This window comes from Podarcis cretensis (genome assembly GCF_951804945.1).
Source record: "Podarcis cretensis genome assembly, chromosome: 8".
In the NCBI taxonomy this organism is placed as follows: Eukaryota; Metazoa; Chordata; class Lepidosauria; order Squamata; family Lacertidae; genus Podarcis; species Podarcis cretensis.
The window spans coordinates 13,063,221-13,084,781 of record NC_137177.1 but is presented as its reverse complement, the minus strand read 5'-3'; the positions used below and the strand labels follow the sequence as shown (position 1 = coordinate 13,084,781).

Genomic DNA, 21,561 nt, shown 5'->3' with positions numbered 1-21,561 from the left:
GCATCTAACACATCTAAATAAGAAGATGATGATGGAGGAGGAGGAAGAGGGACGCTATCACAATGGCACTCTCCCTGCCCCCAGATACAAATGCATTTAATGGAAGTGAGGAAATCTACAACTTAAGTCATTATTCATTTTATTACTGTATCGCAGAGGAAACTGTGGACAGACAACCTTCTCTCCTTTCATTGAATTTCATGCTGCTGATTCTCAGGGAAATCTGGCAAATTGGCCTGGGTTCCATAAACTTAATCCAATTAGTTACTAGTAATTTTATTAACTAACAATTATCCATTTGTTCCTTCTAAAGACTCTGTCCTTCACTGCCACCACTGCCAAATATTGTTAATTTGATAAATGCAGAAACACAACACAATTTTATTTGCCACACCAGTTTATTTTGATTATGAAGGAAGGAAAAATTAACCCATAAACCATGAGACATAGCTCTCAAGCCCCACATTTCTCTATGCCCTGCATCCCATTCAGCCTCCACCAAATGCCAGATAAAAGACACAGGAGTCCTGTGAATTCCAGAAACTCTGCAAAGCCACCATCAGAGAGGCAATCTCCACCTCTACCAATGCTGCAAGTGGTGGGATCCAAAATGATGGAGACATTCTTCTCTCCTAACTACCCTTCATTGTTGAGCCGCTTTCGGTGAGGCAGAGTATCACCGCATCGTGCTTCTGTTATAGTGCCTGAAAGGTAGTCATAATACGGTGATGTCCTAGCCAACTCACAAAACGTTGGGGTGGCACAGCCGTTATAAACCTTATCAGGAACCGAACTGTCATCTGGTAAAGAGAAAGAGGCATGGTCACATGTGTATTTTTTTGTTATTATGCAAGAGAGGCTTAATCCACATTCTGGGATGGGGAGAGAGAGGGGCTCAATGTTGCATTCTGGATCACCGCTCCATAGGCTCAACTATATACTGCATAATACTGTAATATGTTCAGGGGAGAGAAACCTGCCCTTTCCCACAAAACATGAAATCTTTTTTTCTGGCATGAAGCTGCAAACAGAATAAGAAAGCAACCAACCCACCCTGGCAAACTGTGTTTCTAATCTCTATTGGCAGTGATACTTACTGTGAACAAGGACAAACTCAAAGCATCGAGTCTCATCACCACGACATCTGAGATTTCTCAACTTCGGACAATCTTTTGAGTCAGAAGCATCATAGAACTGACACTTTAGCCCATTGAAACCATATCCTGGCCCTGCCAAAAGCAATCCATACAATAAACACATGGATCCAGCCCATATATCTCCATAAAAAATCCTAGGCCTCAGTTCTTTAATCCTGCCAGAGGGTTGCATTAATCATGCAGACAACGCAGATCTGGTTATTACCTTGAATACCTAGACTAAGATGCCAGCAGTCGGATTGCAGGACTTCACCTGCTCTGGATGGTGTGTTTTGGAATGGGGAGAGAGAAGCCAGACAGGCTTCAGGTGGTAGGCCATCCACTTGTGAGCCAGACTCAGCCCTGGTAGGCATATGTTCCAACATTTCTTGAGAGGACATTGGGACATCTCCCGCCCCAACCCTCCCACAAACAGATGGATATGGCCGGGAAAACCCAGATGTTTGGCAGCCCTACATTATGTTGTTTAGTTTGTTACTATGTTGTAAACTATGCTGTCACCTATTGCTGAAGGCGATATACATATATATCTACATATAGATATATACATTTTTAAAATAGTAAATACAGCTTATTATTATTATTATTATTATTATTATTATTATTATTATTATTATTTGTATTCAATACATTTATATATGTTTTATATACACAATACAGTCTCAAAGTGATTTGCCAATTAAAAATGTATGTGTGTGTGTGTGTGTGTGTGTGTGTATGAAACTGTGAAACTACAATAAAATAAAAAGCAATTTTACACATAACTACAATGCAATGCAATAAAGCAATCAAATCTTAAAAGAAATAAAAATAAGATATATTTAGATTCAGGGATCTTTTCCCTCTCTTCAGAGACCCTTTTGCCAAGACATCTCCCAACTCACTACACATTACACTGAATTTATGCCCTACATTTACACAAATAATAAAATACCTGCTACTCAGTCAGTATCACAGATCCCATTCTGTTTCACAAATGCACACAATCTGCCCAATCACTCCAGCATCTCTTACTCAAGTCACCATCCCCTATCGCCTGTCACTCCTTCCACACAACAAAAATGTACTTCAAAAACCAAAGAAAGAAAGAAATGGTTCACTTACTGAACCATATAAAATAATAATACAATTTGCCACCCATGAGTCACACATATATTCCTGACAACAATTTCGCTACTTCCCAGGTCACAGTCTCCCTTTCCAAACTCAAGTTGGGCTAGTAGGGACAAGATGTCTCGGGAAGTGTGCTGTCTCCCCGGGGCTAAGATCCAAGATGTAACTGAACTACTGCAAGGAATCATAAAACCCACTGACAAATACCCCTTCCTCTTGGTTCATGTGGGAACCAATGACACTGCAAGCAACAGCCTCCAGAAGATCAAAAGAGACTACGAGGCTCTGGGCAGGAAATTGAAGCAAGAGGAACAGCCATTTTAGATCTGGTCCTAACCAATGTTGATGACCTGGTTAGTGGGGTAGAATTGGAAGGATCATTAGGTGCGAGTGATCATGCTCTTCTGAAGTTTACTATACAGCGGAAAGGAGCAGCCAAGCATACTAGGACTCAATTACTTGACTTTCAGAAAGCCGACTTCATAAAACTTAGGGAAGTGCTGGGTGAGATCCCATGGACAGTAATACTAAAAGGAAAGGGAGTTCATGATGGCTGGGAGTTTGTTAAGAGGGAGATAGTAAAAGCACAACTTCAGGCAATACCAATGAGATGGAAACATGGAAGGTGCCTAAAGAAGCCAGGGTGGCTATCTAAAGAACTTTTAACTGGGGACTTCCGGAGGTGGCGCCAACAGCAATGGCGGTCTCCTTCTACCTTTGAAGGGGAAGCTCCGCAGAAATGGGTCGCCCACTACAGCGAAGTGGGGACCCTCATTGGGAAACCACAGGCAGCGGAAGCCTGTGACTGTGGGACTCAGCGGGCACCATCAGCGCCCCCCGAATTTGCAAAAGGACCTCATAGGGGGTCCCGGAGCGTGACGGGTCGGCGCGGTGCTGTGAGTCGATCACTCTTTCTGTGGGGTGAAGCCGCAAAGCTGTTGTCGCTGAGTGCTGACCTTTTTCCTGGGACTATTCGGCTAAGAAAACAACTACCCGTGAGTAGGTGAAGTTTAACGAACCTGTGATCAATTGGAAAATAGAGTCTGAATTTGGCACTGAAGCGGGAGGCGCAACCAGGAAGTCCGTCTCCCGGCTCTGTTTAAGGTTTTAAAGCAACGACGTTTAAGTCTAATGCTTTGGAGATTGTGATTTTAAAGACTTAAATCTCAACATCAAACAGAAGATCCCCTCTCAAGTAAACTGAGGGGGAATGGGATAAACTTGATTTTTGCCTGTTCATTTGTGGATTTACAAAAACTTCTGAACTCCCGGCAATCGGGCTGCCAAGTTGTCAGAACTGTCAGGCTGCTTTGAACTGTTATATTGTAACTCGCACTCCTTGGGGACATTGTAAACTTATTAGGACTAACTCTGCAAAAGTTAAAGGTTTTGGAAGGTTTTCTGGAGATTCACTACTGTGTAAATTTCTAAGGGACACTTTGAAAATTGAGAAAGACTTTATAAATTGTGACTTTAAAGATAAACATAGTGTCCCTCTAGTGGAGTATTGAAACTGTGCAACTACTGGGGGATTTTTCCATCTCTGGACTTGGGGATTTTCCATGGGAAGAGCTGACCGTGGGACTGACCTTGACTCATAGATAGAATTGGGATGAGCAGGATAACAAGATCAACTAAAACCAAAACACAGCAGCCTAGCATAATTTCTCAGTTACGCAGATCATCTGTTCCCAGTCTCCTGGTGGCACAAGAGGAAGACTTAGATCAAACTAGGCCTGAAGGAATGGCCTCAGGAGGGGACTTTACTTCTGTGTTAAATAAAATTTATGAAAAATTGGATGGCCTAAGTAAGCAAGTGACTGAACAATCAACCAAAATTGATCAAAATACAGCTAGTATTAATAATCTAACTCAGCAAGTGAGCTCAAATGCACAAACCATTGGGAAACTTTTGGAAGAAACTGCGTCGAATCGGAAAACAGCTGAGGAGGCTAAAGAGAAAGTAGAGGCTGTGCAACAGGAAATAAAGCCGATGCGCAAACAAATTGGGGAACATCAGGACTTTCTGTCTATGATAGAATTGAAAAATAAGGAGAATAATTTGAGGATCAGGTCAGTGCCAGAACTTGAAAAAGAGAACTTAAGTGAGTATCTTACACAGGAATTTAAAGAATTTTGGTCTCTGGAAGAGGATAAAGACTTTAAGATAGTAAGTGCGTTTAGACTTGGCAAGGGAGGGAGGAAAATCAGGTCAAGAGACTGCTTGATCTCCCTCAGATCGAAGGAAGAGAGAGACAAGATATTGAGTGCACACTTCCAGAAAACTTTAGAGATCCAAGATTCAAGAGTGGAAATTTACAAGGACATTCCCAAACATTTGCTTGAACTTAGAGCTAATTACAGGGACGCAGGTGGCGCTGTGGGTTAAAGCCTCAGCGCCTAGGACTTGCCGATCGAAAGGTCGGCGGTTTGAATCCCTGCGGCGGGGTGCGCTCCCGCTGCTCGGTCCCAGCGCCTGCCAACCTAGCAGTTCGAAAGCACCTCCGGGTGCAAGTAGATAAATAGGGACCGCTTACCAGCGGGAAGGTAAACGGCGTTTCCGTGTGTGGCTCTGGCTCGCCAAATGCAGCTTTGTCACGCTGGCCACGTGACCCGGAAGTGTCTCCGGACAGCGCTGGCCCCTGGCCTCTTGAGTGAGATGGGTTCACAACCCCAGAGTCTGTCAAGACTGGCCCGTACGGGCAGGGGTACCTTTACCTTTACCTAGAGCTAACTACGGAGACTTAGTGGCATTACTGAGAAGCAACAAAGTTGTTTTTAGATGGGAATTCCCTCAGGGGGTATCTTTTTCATATAAAGGGGAAAAAGTTAAAATAAGATCAGTTGAAGATAAGGAAAAAAATTTGAGTGACCACGGAGGAGACCTTCAAAAAGAGGTTGAGGAAGAATTGATAGCCCTAAGATCTGGAGTATTGGGCTCAATACTACTACCTTTGGGATCTGACCAACCAGGGAAAGTGATACCACCGTCAAAGGAGGCAGAACTTCTGGGAGCAGTAGGAGGGAAATAGAAGTACAACATCATGTCTCTGCAACTATTAAGTTGGAACATTTGTGGTCTAAATTCCCTGGAGAAGAGGAGGAAGGTTTTTCATTTATTAAAAAAGGAACAATTGGACTTAATTTGCCTACAGGAAACACATGTGATTAGGCTTCACAGGAAAGTTTTGATTAATAAAAGATTGGGCCAGGAGTTTATCGCATCGGATAAGGTTAAAAAGAGAGGAGTGGTCATCTATGCAAAAGAAAGCCTATCACCAAAATTTATTTTTAAAGATGAACAAGGAAGAATCTTGGCAATTGAAATTCAAATTCAAGGAGAAAAATTTCTGATTTTAGGAATCTATGCACCAAATGAGGGGAAATCGGAGTTTTACAAGAAGTTGCATGAGACAATGTTGGATTATATGGACTATAACAACATTATCATGATGGGAGATATGAATGGAGTGGTATCCACGAACATGGACAAGGCACAGAAACAGACTGTAAAAAAAGAGGGCAGACTACCAAAAACCTTTTTTGAACTGACTGACAATATGGATTTAATTGACATATGGAGAACCAAAAACCCCCTGGAAAGAGAAGGAACATTCTTTTCTGAAGCCAAACTGACATGGACCAGAATTGACCAGATATGGATAACTAGAGCACTGGCACCTAAGATAAAAAAGGTGGAAATCTGCCCAAGAACTTGCTCCGACCATAATGCTGTAAAGATGGAAATGAAACTAACACCAACCGGTTCCTTTAGATGGAAGATGAATGACACCTTATTACAAGACCAAGAGATTATCAAGAAGGCACAAAAGACACTGAGAGACTATTTTGAAGTAAATTTGAGAACTATGGTGGAAAAAAGAGTAATCTGGGACGCAAGTAAAGCGGTCATGAGAGGGTTTCTAATCCAACAGAATGCTATAAAAAAGAGGACTCAAAATGAAAAAAAGGACAAAATTTTGGAAAAAAAATAAAAGCAGGGGAGAAGAAATTAAAGTCGAAACCCAACTCTAAGGAGATTCTGAGAGAAATTAAATTATATCAAGTACAATACATGAAATTGACAAACCAAGAAGTAGAATGGAAAATAAAACAGATGAGGCAAAGGACATTTGAATCGGCTAATAAATGTGGGAAACTGCTAGCTTGGCAGTTGAAAAAAAGACAGAAGCTAAATACTATTACAAATCTCGAGATAGAGGGGAAAAGTATTCAGAATCCTGTGGAGATTAGAAGATGTTTCCAGAGATACTTTAAACAACTTTACACACAAGGGCCACAGAAAGAGACGGATATAGATCAATTTTTAAGATCCAATGGATTACAAAAAATATCTCAAGAAAAACGGATAATGTTGAATCACGCAATTACAGAACAGGAGATTGAAGGTGCCATTCAGAACATGCAGCTGGGCAAATCTCCAGGGCCAGACGGGCTAACCTCCAAGTATTATAAAACTTTGAAAGACTACTTAATTCAACCATTAAAGGAGGTTTGCAACGAAATCATGGAGGGGAAGAAGGCGCAGAGTCATGGAAAGAAGCTTTTATTACGCTTATACCCAAACTAGAGTCTGAAAAGACACAACTTAAGAACTACCGTCCCATATCCCTTTTAAATGTGGATTACAAAATTTTTGCTGACATTTTAGCTAACAGACTAAAAAAAGTATTAGTAGAAGAGATTCATAAGGATCAGGCAGGCTTTCTCCCAGGTAGACACTTGTCTGATAATACAAGGAATATAATTGACATTTTGGAGATGTTACAAGTGAATATCAATACAAAAGCTGCCTTAATTTTTATTGATGCAGAGAAGGCCTTTGATAATATTTCCTGGAACTTTATGAAGAAAAATCTTAAGGGAATGGGGGTGGGACAAGGGTTTGAAAATGGTATAAGTGCAATTTATTCAGAACAAAAAGCCAAACTGATAGTTAACAATGTGGTGACTGAAGAAGTTAAGATAGAAAAAGGAACACGACAGGGTTGCCCTATCTCTCCATTATTATTTATCTCGGTCCTGGAGGTGCTGCTGAATATGATTAGAAGGGACCGTCTGATCAAAGGAATTCAGGTCGGAGCCAAACAATATAAATTGAAGGCTTTTGCAGATGACCTAGTTTTGACATTACAGGAGCCAGAATCTAGTACGAAAAGGGTATTAGAACTGATTCAAGAATTTGGTCAGGTGGCAGGATTTAAATTGAACAAGTCAAAAACGAAGGTTTTAGAGAAAAATTTAACACAGACTGAAAAAGAAGAATGAGACTGGTTTGACCTTAGTTAAGAAAGTGAAATATTTGGGGATTAATATGACAGCTAAAAATGTGAATTTATTTAAGGATAATTATGAGAAATGTTGGTCAGAAGTTAAAAAAGATTTAGAAATATGGTCTAATTTGAAGCTTTCCTTGTTGGGTCGAATTGCAGTTATAAAGATGAATGTATTGCCAAAAATGTTATTTTTGTTTCAAACTTTACAGATTGTGGACAAGAAGTGGCAGAGAGAAATCTCTAGATTTGTCTGGCAGGGCAAAAAGCCCAGAATAAAATTTAAAATATTAACTGATGCAAAGGAAAGAGGGGGGTTTGCCCTGCCGGACTTTAAACTTTATTATGAATCAACAGCATTCTGCTGGTTGAAAGATTGGCTGCTTCTTGAGAACCCTGACATTTTGGATTTGGAAGGTTTTAATAATGCTTTTGGGTGGCATGCTTATTTGTGGTACGACAAGGCTAAAGTGCACAAAAATTTCAAATACCATATTGTCAGGAAAGCATTGTTTAATGTCTGGATTAGGTACAAAGATTTATTGGAAAATAAGACTCCAAGGTGGTTGTCACCCATGGAAGCAAAGGCTCTGAAAAGACTCAATATGGAGGCCAAATGGCCGAAGTATTGGGAGATATTAGAACAGGAAGGAGACAAAATGAATTTGCAGAGTTTTGAGAAATTAAAAGACAAAGTGCGAGATTGGCTTCATTATTATCAAATAAGAGAGGCCTATAATTTGGATAAAAAATTGGGCTTCCAGGTGGAAAAATCGAAACTGGAGACAGAACTGTTAGAACCTAAAACTAAGATCCTTTCAAGAATGTATAACTTGCTGTTGAAATGGAACACTCAGGATGAAACAGTTAAATCAGCCATGATTAAATGGGCACAGGACATAGGTCATAACATTTTGTTTGCTGACTGGGGAAAGTTGTGGACCACCGGTATGAAATTGACAGCATGTAATGCCCTAAGAGAGAATATTATGAAAATGATCTATAGGTGGTACATGACCCCAGTCAAGCTTGCTAAAATTTATCACCTGCCTGATAACAAATGTTGGAAATGTAAAGAAACTGAGGGTACTTTCTTTCACCTTTGGTGGACGTGCCCAAAGATTAAGGCTTTCTGGGAGATGATATATAATGAACTGGAAAAGGTATTTAAATATACCTTCCTTAAGAAACCAGAGGCCTTTCTCTTGGGTATAGTCGGCCAATTGGTGTTAAAGACAGATAGAACGTTTTTTATGTATGCGACAACAGCAGCAAGAATACTTATCGCAAAGTATTGGAAGACACAAGATTTGCCCACCTTGGAAGAATGGCAGATGCAAGTAATAGACTACATGGAATTGGCAGAAATGACCGGCAGAATCCGAGACCTGGGAGAAGAATCGGTGGAAGAGGACTGGAAGAAGTTTAAAGACTATCTGCAGAAGCACTGCAAAGTTTATGAATGTTAAAAGGATGTTGGATATGAAAATAATATGGCATTAGTGATACAGTGTGAAAAAATATGCAAAAGGGTAATAGAAAGAGGGTGAAAGACAAAAGTTTTGTTATGTCAAAAGTAAATAATATTTTAAGGATAAGGAGGAAAGATTGGAGACATAATAGAGTGATTTTAATAATTAGAAATGAGTTCTGAAAGAGGGTAAGGATTTGCTGTATCTGATTGGGTAAAGAGGAGCACAAAAAAGGGAGGCGTGAGGAAGCCAAGAAAGAAAGTTAATCAAATATGAATTTAAAAGCTGGAGTTTTTACTTCTCTTTTCTTTTTTTTATTGTTGGAAGGAATTTTATATTTCCTATATCTTGTTTTCTCGATCTGTTTCGTGTGTATTTTGTTTTTCTGATTTGTTTTATGTGGATTTTTGATTATGTTTTTGTTTTTTTCTTACCTTTTTGGTTTTTATGTGTGTTTTTTTCTTTTATAAAAATCTAATAAACATATTTTTTAAAAAAAGAACTTTTAACTGAGTTAAGACAAAAAATGGAAAAGGGGGGAAACCACCAAAGAGGAATTCAAACAAATAGCCAGCACGTGTAGACACAAAGTCAGAAAAGCTAAAGCACAGAATGAACTCAGGCTTGCTAGAGAGGTTGAAAGCAACAAAAAAAGGCTTTTATGGGTATGTTCGTAGCAAAAGGAAGAACAAAGAAACAGTGGTGTCACTCAGAGGAGAAGGGGACACAGAAAGGGCTGAACTCCTCAATGCCTTCTTTGCCTCAGTCTTCTCCGATAAAGAAAACAATGCCTGACCTGAAGAATTTGGAGCAAATGATTCAGCAGAGGAAACACAGCCCAGAATAACTAAGGAGATAGTACAAAAATACTTGGCTAGTTTAGATGTATTCAAGTCTCCAGGGCCAGATGAACTGCATCCAAGAGTATTAAAAGAACTGGCAGATGTGATCTCAGAACCACTGGCAGTCATCTTTGAGAATTCCTGGAGAACAGGCGAAGTCCCGGAAGACTGGAGGTGGGCAAATGTTGTCCCTATTTTCAAAAAGGGGAAAAGAGAGGACCCAAATAATTACCACCCAGTCAGTCTGACATCAATACCAGGGAAGATTCTGAAGCAGATCATTAAGCAAACAGTCTCTGAGCACCTAGAAAGGAATGCTGTGATCACCAATAGTCAGCATGGATTTCTGAAAAATAAGTCATGTCAGACTAACCTGATCTCGTTTTTTGACAGAATTACAAGCCTGGTAGATGAAGGGAACACAGTGGATGTAGCCTACCTTGATTTCAGCAAGGCATTTGACAAGGTGCCCCATGATATTCTTGTAAAGAAGCTGGTAAAATGCGGACTTGACTATGCTACCACTCAGTGGATTTGTAACTGGCTGACTGACCGAACCCAAAGGGTGCTCATCAATAGTTCCTCTTCATCCTGGAGAAGAGTGACTAGTGGGGTGCCACAGGGTTCTGTCTTGGGCCCGGTCTTATTCAACATCTTTATCAACGACTTGGATGATGGACTCAAGGGCATCCTGATCAAATTTGCAGATGACAGCAAACTGGGAGGGGTAGCTAACTGTTGGAATTCTGCCTCGGTCAGAGGAATGTGCCTAGCTCTCCATGCACTGGCTGAATTCCTTTGACCTCCCTCCTGCGACTCCCGGCAGGTAAACATGCGAGGTCTGTATCGGCAATTTTTCCCAGACTGTGAGGAAAACACACCACTGCTTCTCCCTCCTCCCTGCTTCCCCAGGGAGGGGAATCAGACAGACAGAAGTGTATCTACATGCTTTTATTTCTGTCTTTAGCAGCCATACAGATAAAGATGTCTGCACTCTCCACAAACAACAGAGAGAATCACAACTCCACCCTTGTACATCCTGTACAGGTCATATGTCACACACTGAGCTCACATCCTGTGCTCAATACGGAGAATGGACTGCCCCTTTATTGCCATGGTAACAATCACAAACATCCTGTCTGGCTTTCCAGCCTCCAGCAGCTGGTTTTTCTTCTGCATTGCTTCTTTATAGTAACACTAACACCCCGGAGGACAGGATCACACTTCAAAACGACCTTGCCAGATTAGAGAACTGGGCCAAAAAAAAACAAGATGAATTTTAACAGGGAGAAATGTAAAGTATTGCACTTCGGCAAAAAAAAAATTAGAGGCACAAATACAAGATGGGTGACACCTGGCTTGAGAGCAATAAATGTGAAAAGGATCTAGGAGTCTTGGTTGACCACAAACTTGACATGAGCCATCAGTGTGACGCGGCAGCTAAAAAAGCCAATGCAATTCTGGGCTGCATCAATAGGAGTATAGCATCTAGGTCAAGGGAAGTAATAGTGCCACTGTATTCTGCTCTGGTCAGACCTCACCTGGAGTACTGTGTCCAGTTCTGGGCACCACAGTTCAAGAAGGACACTAACAAACTGGAACGTGTCCAGAGGAGGGCAACCAAAATGGTCAAAGGCCTGGAAACGATGCCTTATGAGGAATGGCTAAGGGAGCTGAGCATGTTTAGCCTGGAGAAGAGGGGGTTAAGGGGTGATATGATAGCCATGTTCAAATATATAAAAGGATGTCACATAGAGGAGGGAGAAGGGTTGTTTTCTGCTGCTCCAGAGAAGTGGACACAGAGCAATGGTTCCAAACTACAAGAAAGAAGATTCCAGCTAAACATTAGGAAGAACATCCTGACAGTAAGAGCTGTTATGGGAAGCCAGCCAAGCTTTGAAGTTGTTGCCACGTCGTGCCTGTGTGTGTGGGAGAAGCCGGCTGGAGCTTCTGCCTAACGTTTGAGGCAGAGAAGCTCGCTGGGGAGGATCTCATCTTCAGGACCGGGTGCCAGGAGGAGCTGCTGTTACGTGAGTAGGCTCAGCCCCGGGGGAGAAGATGGCAGACGGCCAGGAGTCATACTCCGTCCCTTTAAATGGCAGAAATTGGGAGGAGTGGTCCAGGAAGCTGAAGGCCTGGCTGGTAGCCAAGGGTCTGTGGGAGGCGGTCCGAGGGCCCCCACAGCAAGCTGCAGACGGAGCTGCAGCAGCAGATGATGCAGCTGCCCAAGCCTCACAGAGGAAGAACCAGGAAGCCCTAGGAGCTATAGTGCTCAGTTTGGAGGGCTCACAGCTACCTTTAGTGGAAGGTCTTGACAGTGCCCAGGCTGTTTGGCAGGAGCTGGAGAGGGTTTGCCGAGAAACCACAGCAGAAGCCAAAAGCCACGTCCCCAGATGCAGTACAGCCTCAAGGAGAGCTGCTGGCAAGGTTGGGGGGGCAGAGAAGACCAAAGGCAAGTTTGCAAAGTTTTCTACTGTGTGTGACGAGGAGGAACGCCGTCTCAGAGGGGGCCGAGCTGGCGCAGAGAGCCCTGCCAGTTGCAGGGGGGCCAGGCCAGCAGAAGGCACAGTTCAGGCTTTTTCCACTCGTCAATGTTTTGTCTGCAAGTCTGTTGACCATTTGCGTTGATCCTGTCCGCGGAGAGCCAAAGAAGCCAGGCAGGATGTCTCCAAGGTCGCTTCCCATGGCAGTCAGCCAGGTTTCCATGGCAGCCAGTCTAGGAGAGGAGGCCAGCGTGGGAATGCGAAGGGAGGACGTGACACAGGAAGTGAGATGGACGGTTCTTATCACCTAGCTGCCTCCATGGCAACGCTACGGGACAACTCCAGTGAGGGCAGAATGCTGCATTGGGTCATCGACTCAGGAGCCAGCCACCACCTGATGCTAGTGGTGAAATGTGGAACTGCAGGGCTGTTTCAACTGGGAAAACAGTCACTCTTGCTGATGGCTCACAGAGACAATTAACCACTGTTGGCAATGTGTTTGTTTCTTTTTTACAGGCAGAGCTGGAGGTCTACATTGTGCCAGGAATGAAATGTTGTCTTTTATCTGTATCTTCTCTTGTACAGGAGGGTTACAAGGTTTGCTTTGAATATGATGTCTGTTCTATTTCCAGGGGTGGGGAACAACTGGTAAGTGTTGCATGTCAGGACAACCTCTTTGTTCTGGAGACACCTCTGGAGGGTAAGGGGGACGCTGAGGTAGCACAGGCGAAGTGTGCTAATGTTCCCACTCATGATTTGTGTGCTCACTTGTGGCACAGGAGAATGTCGCATAGCTGTTGGAAGTATATCCAGAAGTTGCCCGAATGCACTGAAGGTTGCAAGTTGAAAGCATGTGATAAATTCCTAGATTGTAGGGCATGCAAAAGAGCAAAGGTAAAAAGGTGCAGTTATCCCAGATCGGAGAGGGTAACCCCAAGGCCTTTTGAGCTTGTGCACACAGACCTTTGTGGACCCATGTCAAAGAGTCAGGGTGGGGCCAGATTTGCGCTCACGCTGACAGATGATTTTACTAGGACCGGGTGGGTCTTCTCGCTGAAACAGAAAAGCGAGGCAGCGCAACTGATCAAGGACTGGGTTGCAGCGGTGGAACTACAGTTTTCCACCAAGGTGCAGAGTTTCCAGAGTGACCAAGGCGGAGAGTTCACTGGGTCTGCTCTGCAGAGTTTCTTCTGCCAGAAGGGAATACGTCATAGGTTGACGGTTGCTGCTTCTCAGGAGAATGGCGTAGCAGAGCGCAGGAACAGAACGCTAGCTGAGGCAGCTGACGCTTTACTGTTTGACTCTGGTTTGCCTCAGATTTTTTGGGGCGAAGCTTGGAGGATGGCCAACTTCACGTTGAACAGGTCCTTCAATTCAGTGGTAGGTGACACCCCGTACTTCTTGCTCCATGGAAAGAAGCCGAAGGTGCATTACTTACGTGTGTTTGGTTGCGAAGCTTGGGTGCTTGTGCCAAAGGCTCAATGAAAGAAAGGTGGCCCAAGGTGCTGGAAAATGATCTTTTGTGGGTACGAGCCTGCGACAAAAGGGTGGAGGTTTGCCTATCCAGAAGGTGATCAGTCCAGGATTCTAGTCAGCAGAAGTGCTGAGTTCTGTGAGCAGAACGGTTGGTCAAGGATCCATGCGAATCCTGACGTTCTCTCAGAATGTCTGCTTGATTCTGATGAGGAGGGAGAGTCAGAAGCTGAACCTGTTGATGAGGACCAGGTTTCTGACCAAGAACAGGGTTGGGCATCTCCACAGGTTGTTAAAAGAGAGCCCAAGAGTGAGCCTTCATCTCCCATTAGCAAAGTTCAGAAGGCCCGAAGATGCAGTAAGTCAGAGGGGAGTCTTCTGGTGTCAGAGACACACTTGCTGGCCCCAGTGGGTCAGAGGGGGCACCTGAGACAGTGCTCAGACGTTCCGCACGCACCACAAAGGGGGTACCACCTGAGAGGTTTCAGGTCACCAGCACGTCCGTTGGTTTCGCGCAGTGCGAACCTGAGAGTTTTGAGAAGGTTCAACAGTTGCCTGAGACAGAAGCCAGGAAGTGGCAAGAGGCAATGGGAAAGGCGTTGAACTCAATGAGGTCTTTAGATGTGTACTCAACCACGAAGCTGCCAGAGGGCAGGCAGGTCAAGAGCTGTGCACAGACAGATAGACAGGTGCAGGGTTTTGCTGAAGAGCTTGGTGAGATGTTTAAGTTCAAAAACCCTGGTCCCGTTCGGGTTTATCCAGGTGATAAGATAGACAGGTCTGAGAATGGGAGTTTCTTGCTCAGTTCAAAAGGCAAGATTGAGCAGTTGCTTGAGAAGTTCCGGATGTCTGACTGTGCAGGGGTCAGAACGCCCATGGAGTCCAACTCTGTGAAGGGTTGTGTTTGGGGTGAGTTATACTCACAGATTCCCTCAGGATGCGAGAAGAGAGGGGGTGTGAGGAGAATCAGAACTTACAGGGTTAAACAGTTCTGAGTGACGTCTCACATTCTGAGGCGTGGTTATGTTCACATACGGGAATCTTTCTTTGTGTGTGAGTTCTCTTTCGGTTTTGACTGAGAGGCGAAAGGATGCCTGCTCTTTCGCCGGGCTGATTTATGATGTTTTTCTACTCATTAAAAGACTGTTGGAGATTAGCAAGAAGCCTGCATTCAGTCTGATTTATTATCCACACACAAGGCAACAGTTTCTGCTGCTGCTGAACTCTGCTAGGACTATGCTAAGAGAGCTAAGGGAAGTTTTCGATCGGCACGGACGTCCATCTGGCGCAGCAGAAGTGTACTGGGCGCCATCTTTCCGGACACTCAGGCCGACTGGCTTGTCTCTAGGGAGATCGGGAGTGCTGCACGCTGGTCCGCAAATGGCACCCACTGTCAGATGTTTTAGTGGTTATTCATCTCTCTATCGCTCCCCAATCCCCCAATAAATGAAGAATCACCCAGGGGTCATTTGAAACTCTTTGTCAATAATTGCTTCAGACAGGACACTTGCTTCCCCCTTGAGACACAGATGGTGATGTTGATTCTAATCATCTCCCATGTAAACTAGGAAGATGGCTATTGCACTGGAACAGTATCATTTGTCTATGAACAACCAATGAGAAAACATGAAACCTCAATGCTATTCATGTTCAGGGATTGATAGAGATATATAAATCTAAAAGAATGCAGCTACTTACAGTCAATCTGTGCATTGTTGCAGAAGTGAGTTTGGCAGCAGTAGATGTTACTCTTTAAGTAATCTTCTAATGTAGAGAAGCTGTAATTCGTTGAGGGACAATTTGTAGCACATTCCATTTCAAAATCGGAATTTACTGAAGACCCATCTGTGAGCAAGAATTGGAAAGACTAAATCTGCAAAAATTCAAATCACATCTCTCCTTACTGAAATCTAGATGATGTAGGTTTTTTAAAAAAAATTGTCAAATGGGTGACTGAAGAAAATAAAATATGTCAAGCACTGGATTTGCAAGCTAGTGATTAAAGTCATTTCATTAGTAATCAACCAATGAGCACAACATATTTTATTCTCCAAAACCATGTAAATATTCTAGGATATTTCCTTTAAAATTTGCACATAAATGGGTCAAGGCAGACTTGGTTTTGCTAAGGGCTCGAAACAGGCTAATATACCATTCACCTCTACCTAATAATCAGTTAGTTGTTTCAGAGGCCCACTCAAGAATATGCCATATACTATATTTTTAAGAGGCAGAAGAATAATATATTACTTTGCTATGCATTTTTGTATTTTTATACTGTAAACCGCCCTGCGATCCTCGGATGAAGGGTGGTATAGAAATTTAATAAATAAATAAGATGCTAAGAAAAACTGGCAACCCTGGAAAAAGAGAAGGCTAGTATGGAGGTGGTGAATGTTCACTTCACAGGCCAAGTTTGTAGGAGAAAATAAAATACAATGAAAGAATTAAAGGCAATAAAAAAAGTACAATTAAAAATCACACAGCATCTAGCACATCAGTTGATAACTGCTGCAACAAGCAAATGTCTTGGGGGGGGGGGAATTGGGGACCGCAGAGCTCCCAAACTCAACATCCCTACTGCCTCTTTGCCTCAATTTGCAAACTATATCAGGTTGGTTAATTCACTTAACTCATGATGCTCCAGCAACTTTACATTCCTGTTTATCATTATGGCCTGTCCCTCAGGTACAAGTCTCTATAGAGTTGAAAATCACCCACTGAAGACAACCAGAATGATTACAAAGCACTACCACCCACCCACAGCTCAGATAGCTTTTCCAGGAGGATCCAGTGGTTGATGCATGTAACCTTCTAAGAGGAAATGTATATATGTCTGTTCATGTTGGCTTTTTTTTTAAGAGAGAGATTTGTGTGAAATGTGAGAGTGTGCCTGTCAGGGTTTGAGGAAGTATGGTATTATAATATTGCAGACCTACTTGCCATGACATTGCATGAGCCCATGGTACCCAGCGTGTGTATCTGTGAGCACCGGAGGGCAGGGCAGACTGGGAGAGGGACGCAGAAGATGAAGGAGCCCAACACAGCACCCCAGTAGCCCCATGTACTGAGCGAGAAATGAGCTCCAACAGCCATGCAAGGCATAGCGGCAGATGGACTTCGTTACTCCCTCGGCTGCAGTATCACCACCTCTCCAACGCTTCTGCTCCCAAGTCACGCCTGATCCAGAAATGGACCGGTTGCTGCTGCCACCCACACTCCAGCCCCAAAGGCCAGCCCAGTTGTGGGTTCCCTCAGTGAGGGAGCTATAGTGGCAGTACATGGTGGCACCCACTTGAAAAAATGTGCCCAGGGCAATGCCCCCTCCACGCTACATCACTGCCTACTTGGCAGCAGCTGCTTTGCAGATAGTGAGAAGATAACTTTGAATCTTGCTTCAAAGGGCTGGGTTCAGGTCATTTAATTCTGGTTAGTCAAGGAAACAGCAGACCCCGATAGGCTCATGTTTCTTATCACTTGGTAGTTAACTGTCAGTGAGGAATTAACATACAGGGCAGTTGGGAAAATCAGTTGAGGGAGGTGTGAGGCAAAGGCCAGAGAATATTCATAGAAAGCATTTTAACAGTAATTGGCTGCCCTGTCTGAACTCCATAGCTGAGATATTACACACTCTATTATGTTACAGAGGAAGGGCCCTAACTCACCAGTAGATCATTTTCATTGGATGCATTCAATGACTAACATCTCCAGGTATGGATGGGGGAAATTACCAATAGACAGTAGACACCTCATGCCAATTGGTTTAGACAATATAAAGATGGACCAAGGGTTTGAGTCTGCAGGAGGTAGCTTCCGCTTCCTGTCTTCATGTGAGCAGGTATTATATCACCGAAACAATGTAATGTATAAACCATCTTGCATTTCAGTGAAGAATATATGTGAGGCTTGAATTAAATGCATTACCATTTGCATAGATTAGTGCTATCGCACTCCCAGTTATGTCACTTTCTTGGCACTCTCTAAATGTTATGGAATGTGACTCTAAACAACAAAACTCCTGCACACATGCACAAAGAAAATACAGAGGTGTGTTACAGCACTATGTTGTATGCAAGCAAATAACAAGGTGTGTTGTCGTGGTATGTGTGGTAGTGGAGGGGTTCCCAAGAAAGGCTCTAATACGTTTTGTTTTGGCCAACAGCAGCACAACAGCCCTGCAGCACAGCCAGTAGATCCTTACTCTCCAGTAGTTGCTGTCACCATGCTCTCACTTACTCCTGCAGTCCCAGTTGGGAGAAAACTTGGAGTACACTAAAGCAATCACTTTTTCAAAGGTTTGGAGCCAGTACCACAACACTCCACTGATTGCCCTGCATCTTTGTGGTTTGTCTCAAAGTGTAGTGGCACCCCATACTCTTTCTGAGTCTCCAAGGACTCAGAAGAGTGTGCTGGTCACCTACATCTCTTATCCTAAACTCACAGTAGGTTCTATGCATGTGTGGATTCTAAAACCACGAAATTGGAAGACATGTACACTTCAGCAGTCTATTTAAGCAACCTACTAGGAATTAAGGTAACAGGGAAACACGCAGAAAGTCAAAGCAGAATACAAAATAAACCCAAGCACTGTGGTTCTAAACTAAACCAATCTTAACCAAAGCACATCACTTGTTGTTCAGGTTTACTCACAAAGAATCGTCAATATTTAGAAGATTCCATCTTGGAACCACAGTGCTGGAAAGGCAACTGGATCCCCTGCTGTTGGAAGGGGAACAAACTGCAAGAAGCAGCTCAGTTTTTTAAAGACCCACTCCTCTATTATGGGAACGGAGAAGCCTTGGCTATTTCTGATCAAGTTTCTTTGGTCCCTCAAATAGGTCCTTTAACTATCCTCTTTGCTAAGAAGAGGCTTGACTCAGAATTGATGTGCAGCTCAGGTTCTTTCTTCACAGCATGTTTCCTGGCTGAATTTCTTGGGCCCCAGAAAGAGAAATCTTCCAGATGTACTCAAATCCCTTGAAGAAAGCAAGACCATTATATGTCAACAGACTCTACAGGGTCTTCTGGGGAGAATCACAGGCCTGGTTCATGTGTACACTCACCTCAATTCATCTCCAGTTCTTTGGTTTTCCAGCACTTAATTACTCACCTGAATGCATGAAAGGTCATCCCTATATACTCCAGGGACCAAATGGTGGACCTACACACCCAATTTTAATTAAACAGAAAAGACATACTCACTTAAAAAGCCGTCGACATAATGTTGAAAGCAAAAGCCGTTGTCAATTTTGCAAAAACTAAAGTAACCGTTGTAACACACTAGATTTGCCACTTCTGTGAGGAGAGATGAAGAAACATTCAGTGGCACCACAAAGTTGCTCATTCCATGAGAAACGGCATCTACATTCACAATTAGAAATATGACCATGAGCTCAACCTTTGTTGGATATAATCCAACAAATGAAATAGGAGCAGCTTTCATCAACTCAGGATCCACTTGCAATAGTGGGTCATGTGGGATGAAAGCATCCAAAACGCTAAATAATGCTCACAATGTCTGTAGAACTCTGTAATGTCATTTGTTTGAGACAGTTATGTCAGGTGGTACAGCAGTGGCCCTTATTAACCATCTTCTGTATGAGAGCAACAGAAGTGGTGTACTGTTATCAGTCTCAGTTTGTCTCTAACAGTCTTTATGTTAGAAACAAATCATCTATATAAGATGTATTATCAACATTTTACTGCATTGTGCATATTAATCTGAACGTGCGAGCACACAAAGTAAAAGTTATTTCTTATTTAAAGTGTCTTGTTCAGCTTTTAGAAGAGGGAAAAGGGAACTCCTTAAAGGGTCAAATGACCCTTTATCATACAGCAAACTTATTGGTTTTCAGGATCCACAAGCAGTGGTGGGTTGGAAGATGCATGTATACATATACACACCTTCCCCCCATTTCTCACAACCAAACATACCCACTCACAGTGACAGACAGAGAAATAGCTTTATGGTGATTCATGCATCCCCATACCAAAGCAATGGCATCTCCTTCCCCCATTGCAACACATTCCACCTTACCTCTCCCTGTTGTCCAGATAATTGACTGTGTGGTTCCCCCTTCTTCCCTGCACCAGTCAGATGGGCATTAAGTTTTACAGTGCAATTTCAGAAGTCCCATCACACACTGCTGCACACAGCCCACGTTATTGGTGCTGGGAAGTGTGCTACCACCAGCCCAGAGCATGAGCAGAGCATGAGGGCAATGGGGAGAAAGGTGCACCAGGAAAGGCTTCCCCATTCACCTTCATCACAATTGTATGTGTGCTCATCTGCCCTGCCAAACACCTGCTTGGCCAACTGAGGGAAACACAGTTACCGAAACAGGACAAAGGGTCAGTCCACAGGTATGTGACATAGACAACCGATTGCAGCTGACATGAGGTCCATAAGCCATGAATTGCTCACTTGTGCTGGAAGTAATGGGCAGGTGGCCAAGTCTCATGAGAAGTGTAACAAGCCCAAACAGAGCAACCACAGCAGCACAGGAAGCACTATAAAATCAAGCACTAACAGGCAGTGCCGTTGCTGGGAGGGAAGACTAGCCAAGTTCTTTGCCCTTGGTGAAGCATCCAGAGGCTGCATTGCGGCTCTCAGCCTCTGTGTGTATGTGTGTGCAAATGCATGTGGGGTGTGTGTGCCAAACTGGGTGTTTGACCTGGGTGAAATAAAGCCTAGTTTCGCCCCTGCTGCCAGAGATTCCTTTCTATTTTGATTCCCAAATGCTCTTGGTCTTATCCAATCTTTTCAGCATATTTTCCCCCCTTTAATGAACCTATCTCAGTCTCTCTAGCTTAGTCCGCCCCACATCCCCTCCTAGGTAGTGAAAAGAAGAATCCAGGATTTCAGCTTCCTACTCACCTGGGAGAAACAGGGCCAGGAGAAGGCAGATACTGAGGAAAGCCTTCATAGCACTGAAGAGATCAAAGCTTAGGAAGACTCAGAACAAGCCAGCAGGTGACTTGTGGAGGAAGAGGCTGATGTGGGGGAATTTATAGGCCAAAGCGGGGAGGCCTGAGAGTAGAGGTGGGAAGAACTGGTCCAGTGAGGGGCGGGAAATGATGAAATTAGAAATTGCATAGAGTGTTTTCTTGGAACACAAATTTCAGTGCTGAAATTAATAAAATGTGTGTTTTTTTTAGAATGGCATGATCTTCTGCCAACTGCCTTTTCAATTAAGAAACAACTCTTCAATTAAGTAACAACGATCAATCTCCTTTGGATGTAATTTCACCAAATGACCTTCCAGTCCTTCTCCACCCCAATTTCCCCACAATGTCTGAGGAAAGTCTCTAGAGTCAGCCAACTTGGCACGTTCAGTTTTGTAATATACAATCCTTTTACAGAATGTATCCTGCAAAACAAAACAGCTGAATTTTTAAACCACACAAATTAAAAGCTGCTTGAGAATGTTTTAAACAAATTAGAAACTTGGAGCAGGGAAACAATAGCAGAACCGCCCCCCCCCCCGGCCGCCGCCGCCAAGCCCTGCCCACAGAGTTCATTCACATGAGTCTGGTTCCACCTCATAGGTCAGCTGGTAATGGCCTTACAAAGGGAACAGACCCTGCAGTCCGCACCACAGTCAAAGGTCCAGTCCTCACTGCAGCAGGAGTTTTTATAGCTGGAGTGCAAGGGCCTGGGCCCTGCCCTGTAGGCCAGATGGTAAAGGCCTTGCAAGGGGCAGGCCCTTCAGTCCTCACCACAGCCG

The 21,561-nt window shown here is 43.4% G+C and overlaps 1 protein-coding gene across 6 annotated transcripts; it reads right to left on the bottom strand.

Moving 5' to 3' along the window:
* Window positions 1–379: 379 nt before the first annotated feature.
* On the bottom strand, window positions 380–20,775 carry LOC307221693 (phospholipase A2 inhibitor gamma subunit B-like). Of its 6 annotated transcripts, XM_079986456.1 has the most exons (5): window positions 20,712–20,775; window positions 19,037–19,129; window positions 15,533–15,679; window positions 1,098–1,229; window positions 380–800 (listed from the first exon to the last, which is right to left on the bottom strand). In XM_079986456.1, exons 1-5 carry the CDS (start codon window positions 20,758–20,760, stop codon window positions 637–639), a joined length of 585 nt encoding a protein of 194 aa, XP_079842582.1. In that variant the 5' UTR covers window positions 20,761–20,775; the 3' UTR covers window positions 380–636. The 6 variants fall into 6 exon arrangements, 2 of the variants coding, with proteins under 2 accessions (XP_079842582.1, XP_079842581.1); XR_013841441.1 differs by lacking the exons at window positions 19,037–19,129; window positions 20,712–20,775 and adding an exon at window positions 18,071–18,095; XR_013841442.1 differs by lacking the exons at window positions 19,037–19,129; window positions 20,712–20,775 and adding an exon at window positions 17,182–17,338.
* Between the last annotated feature and the right edge of the window lie 786 nt (window positions 20,776–21,561).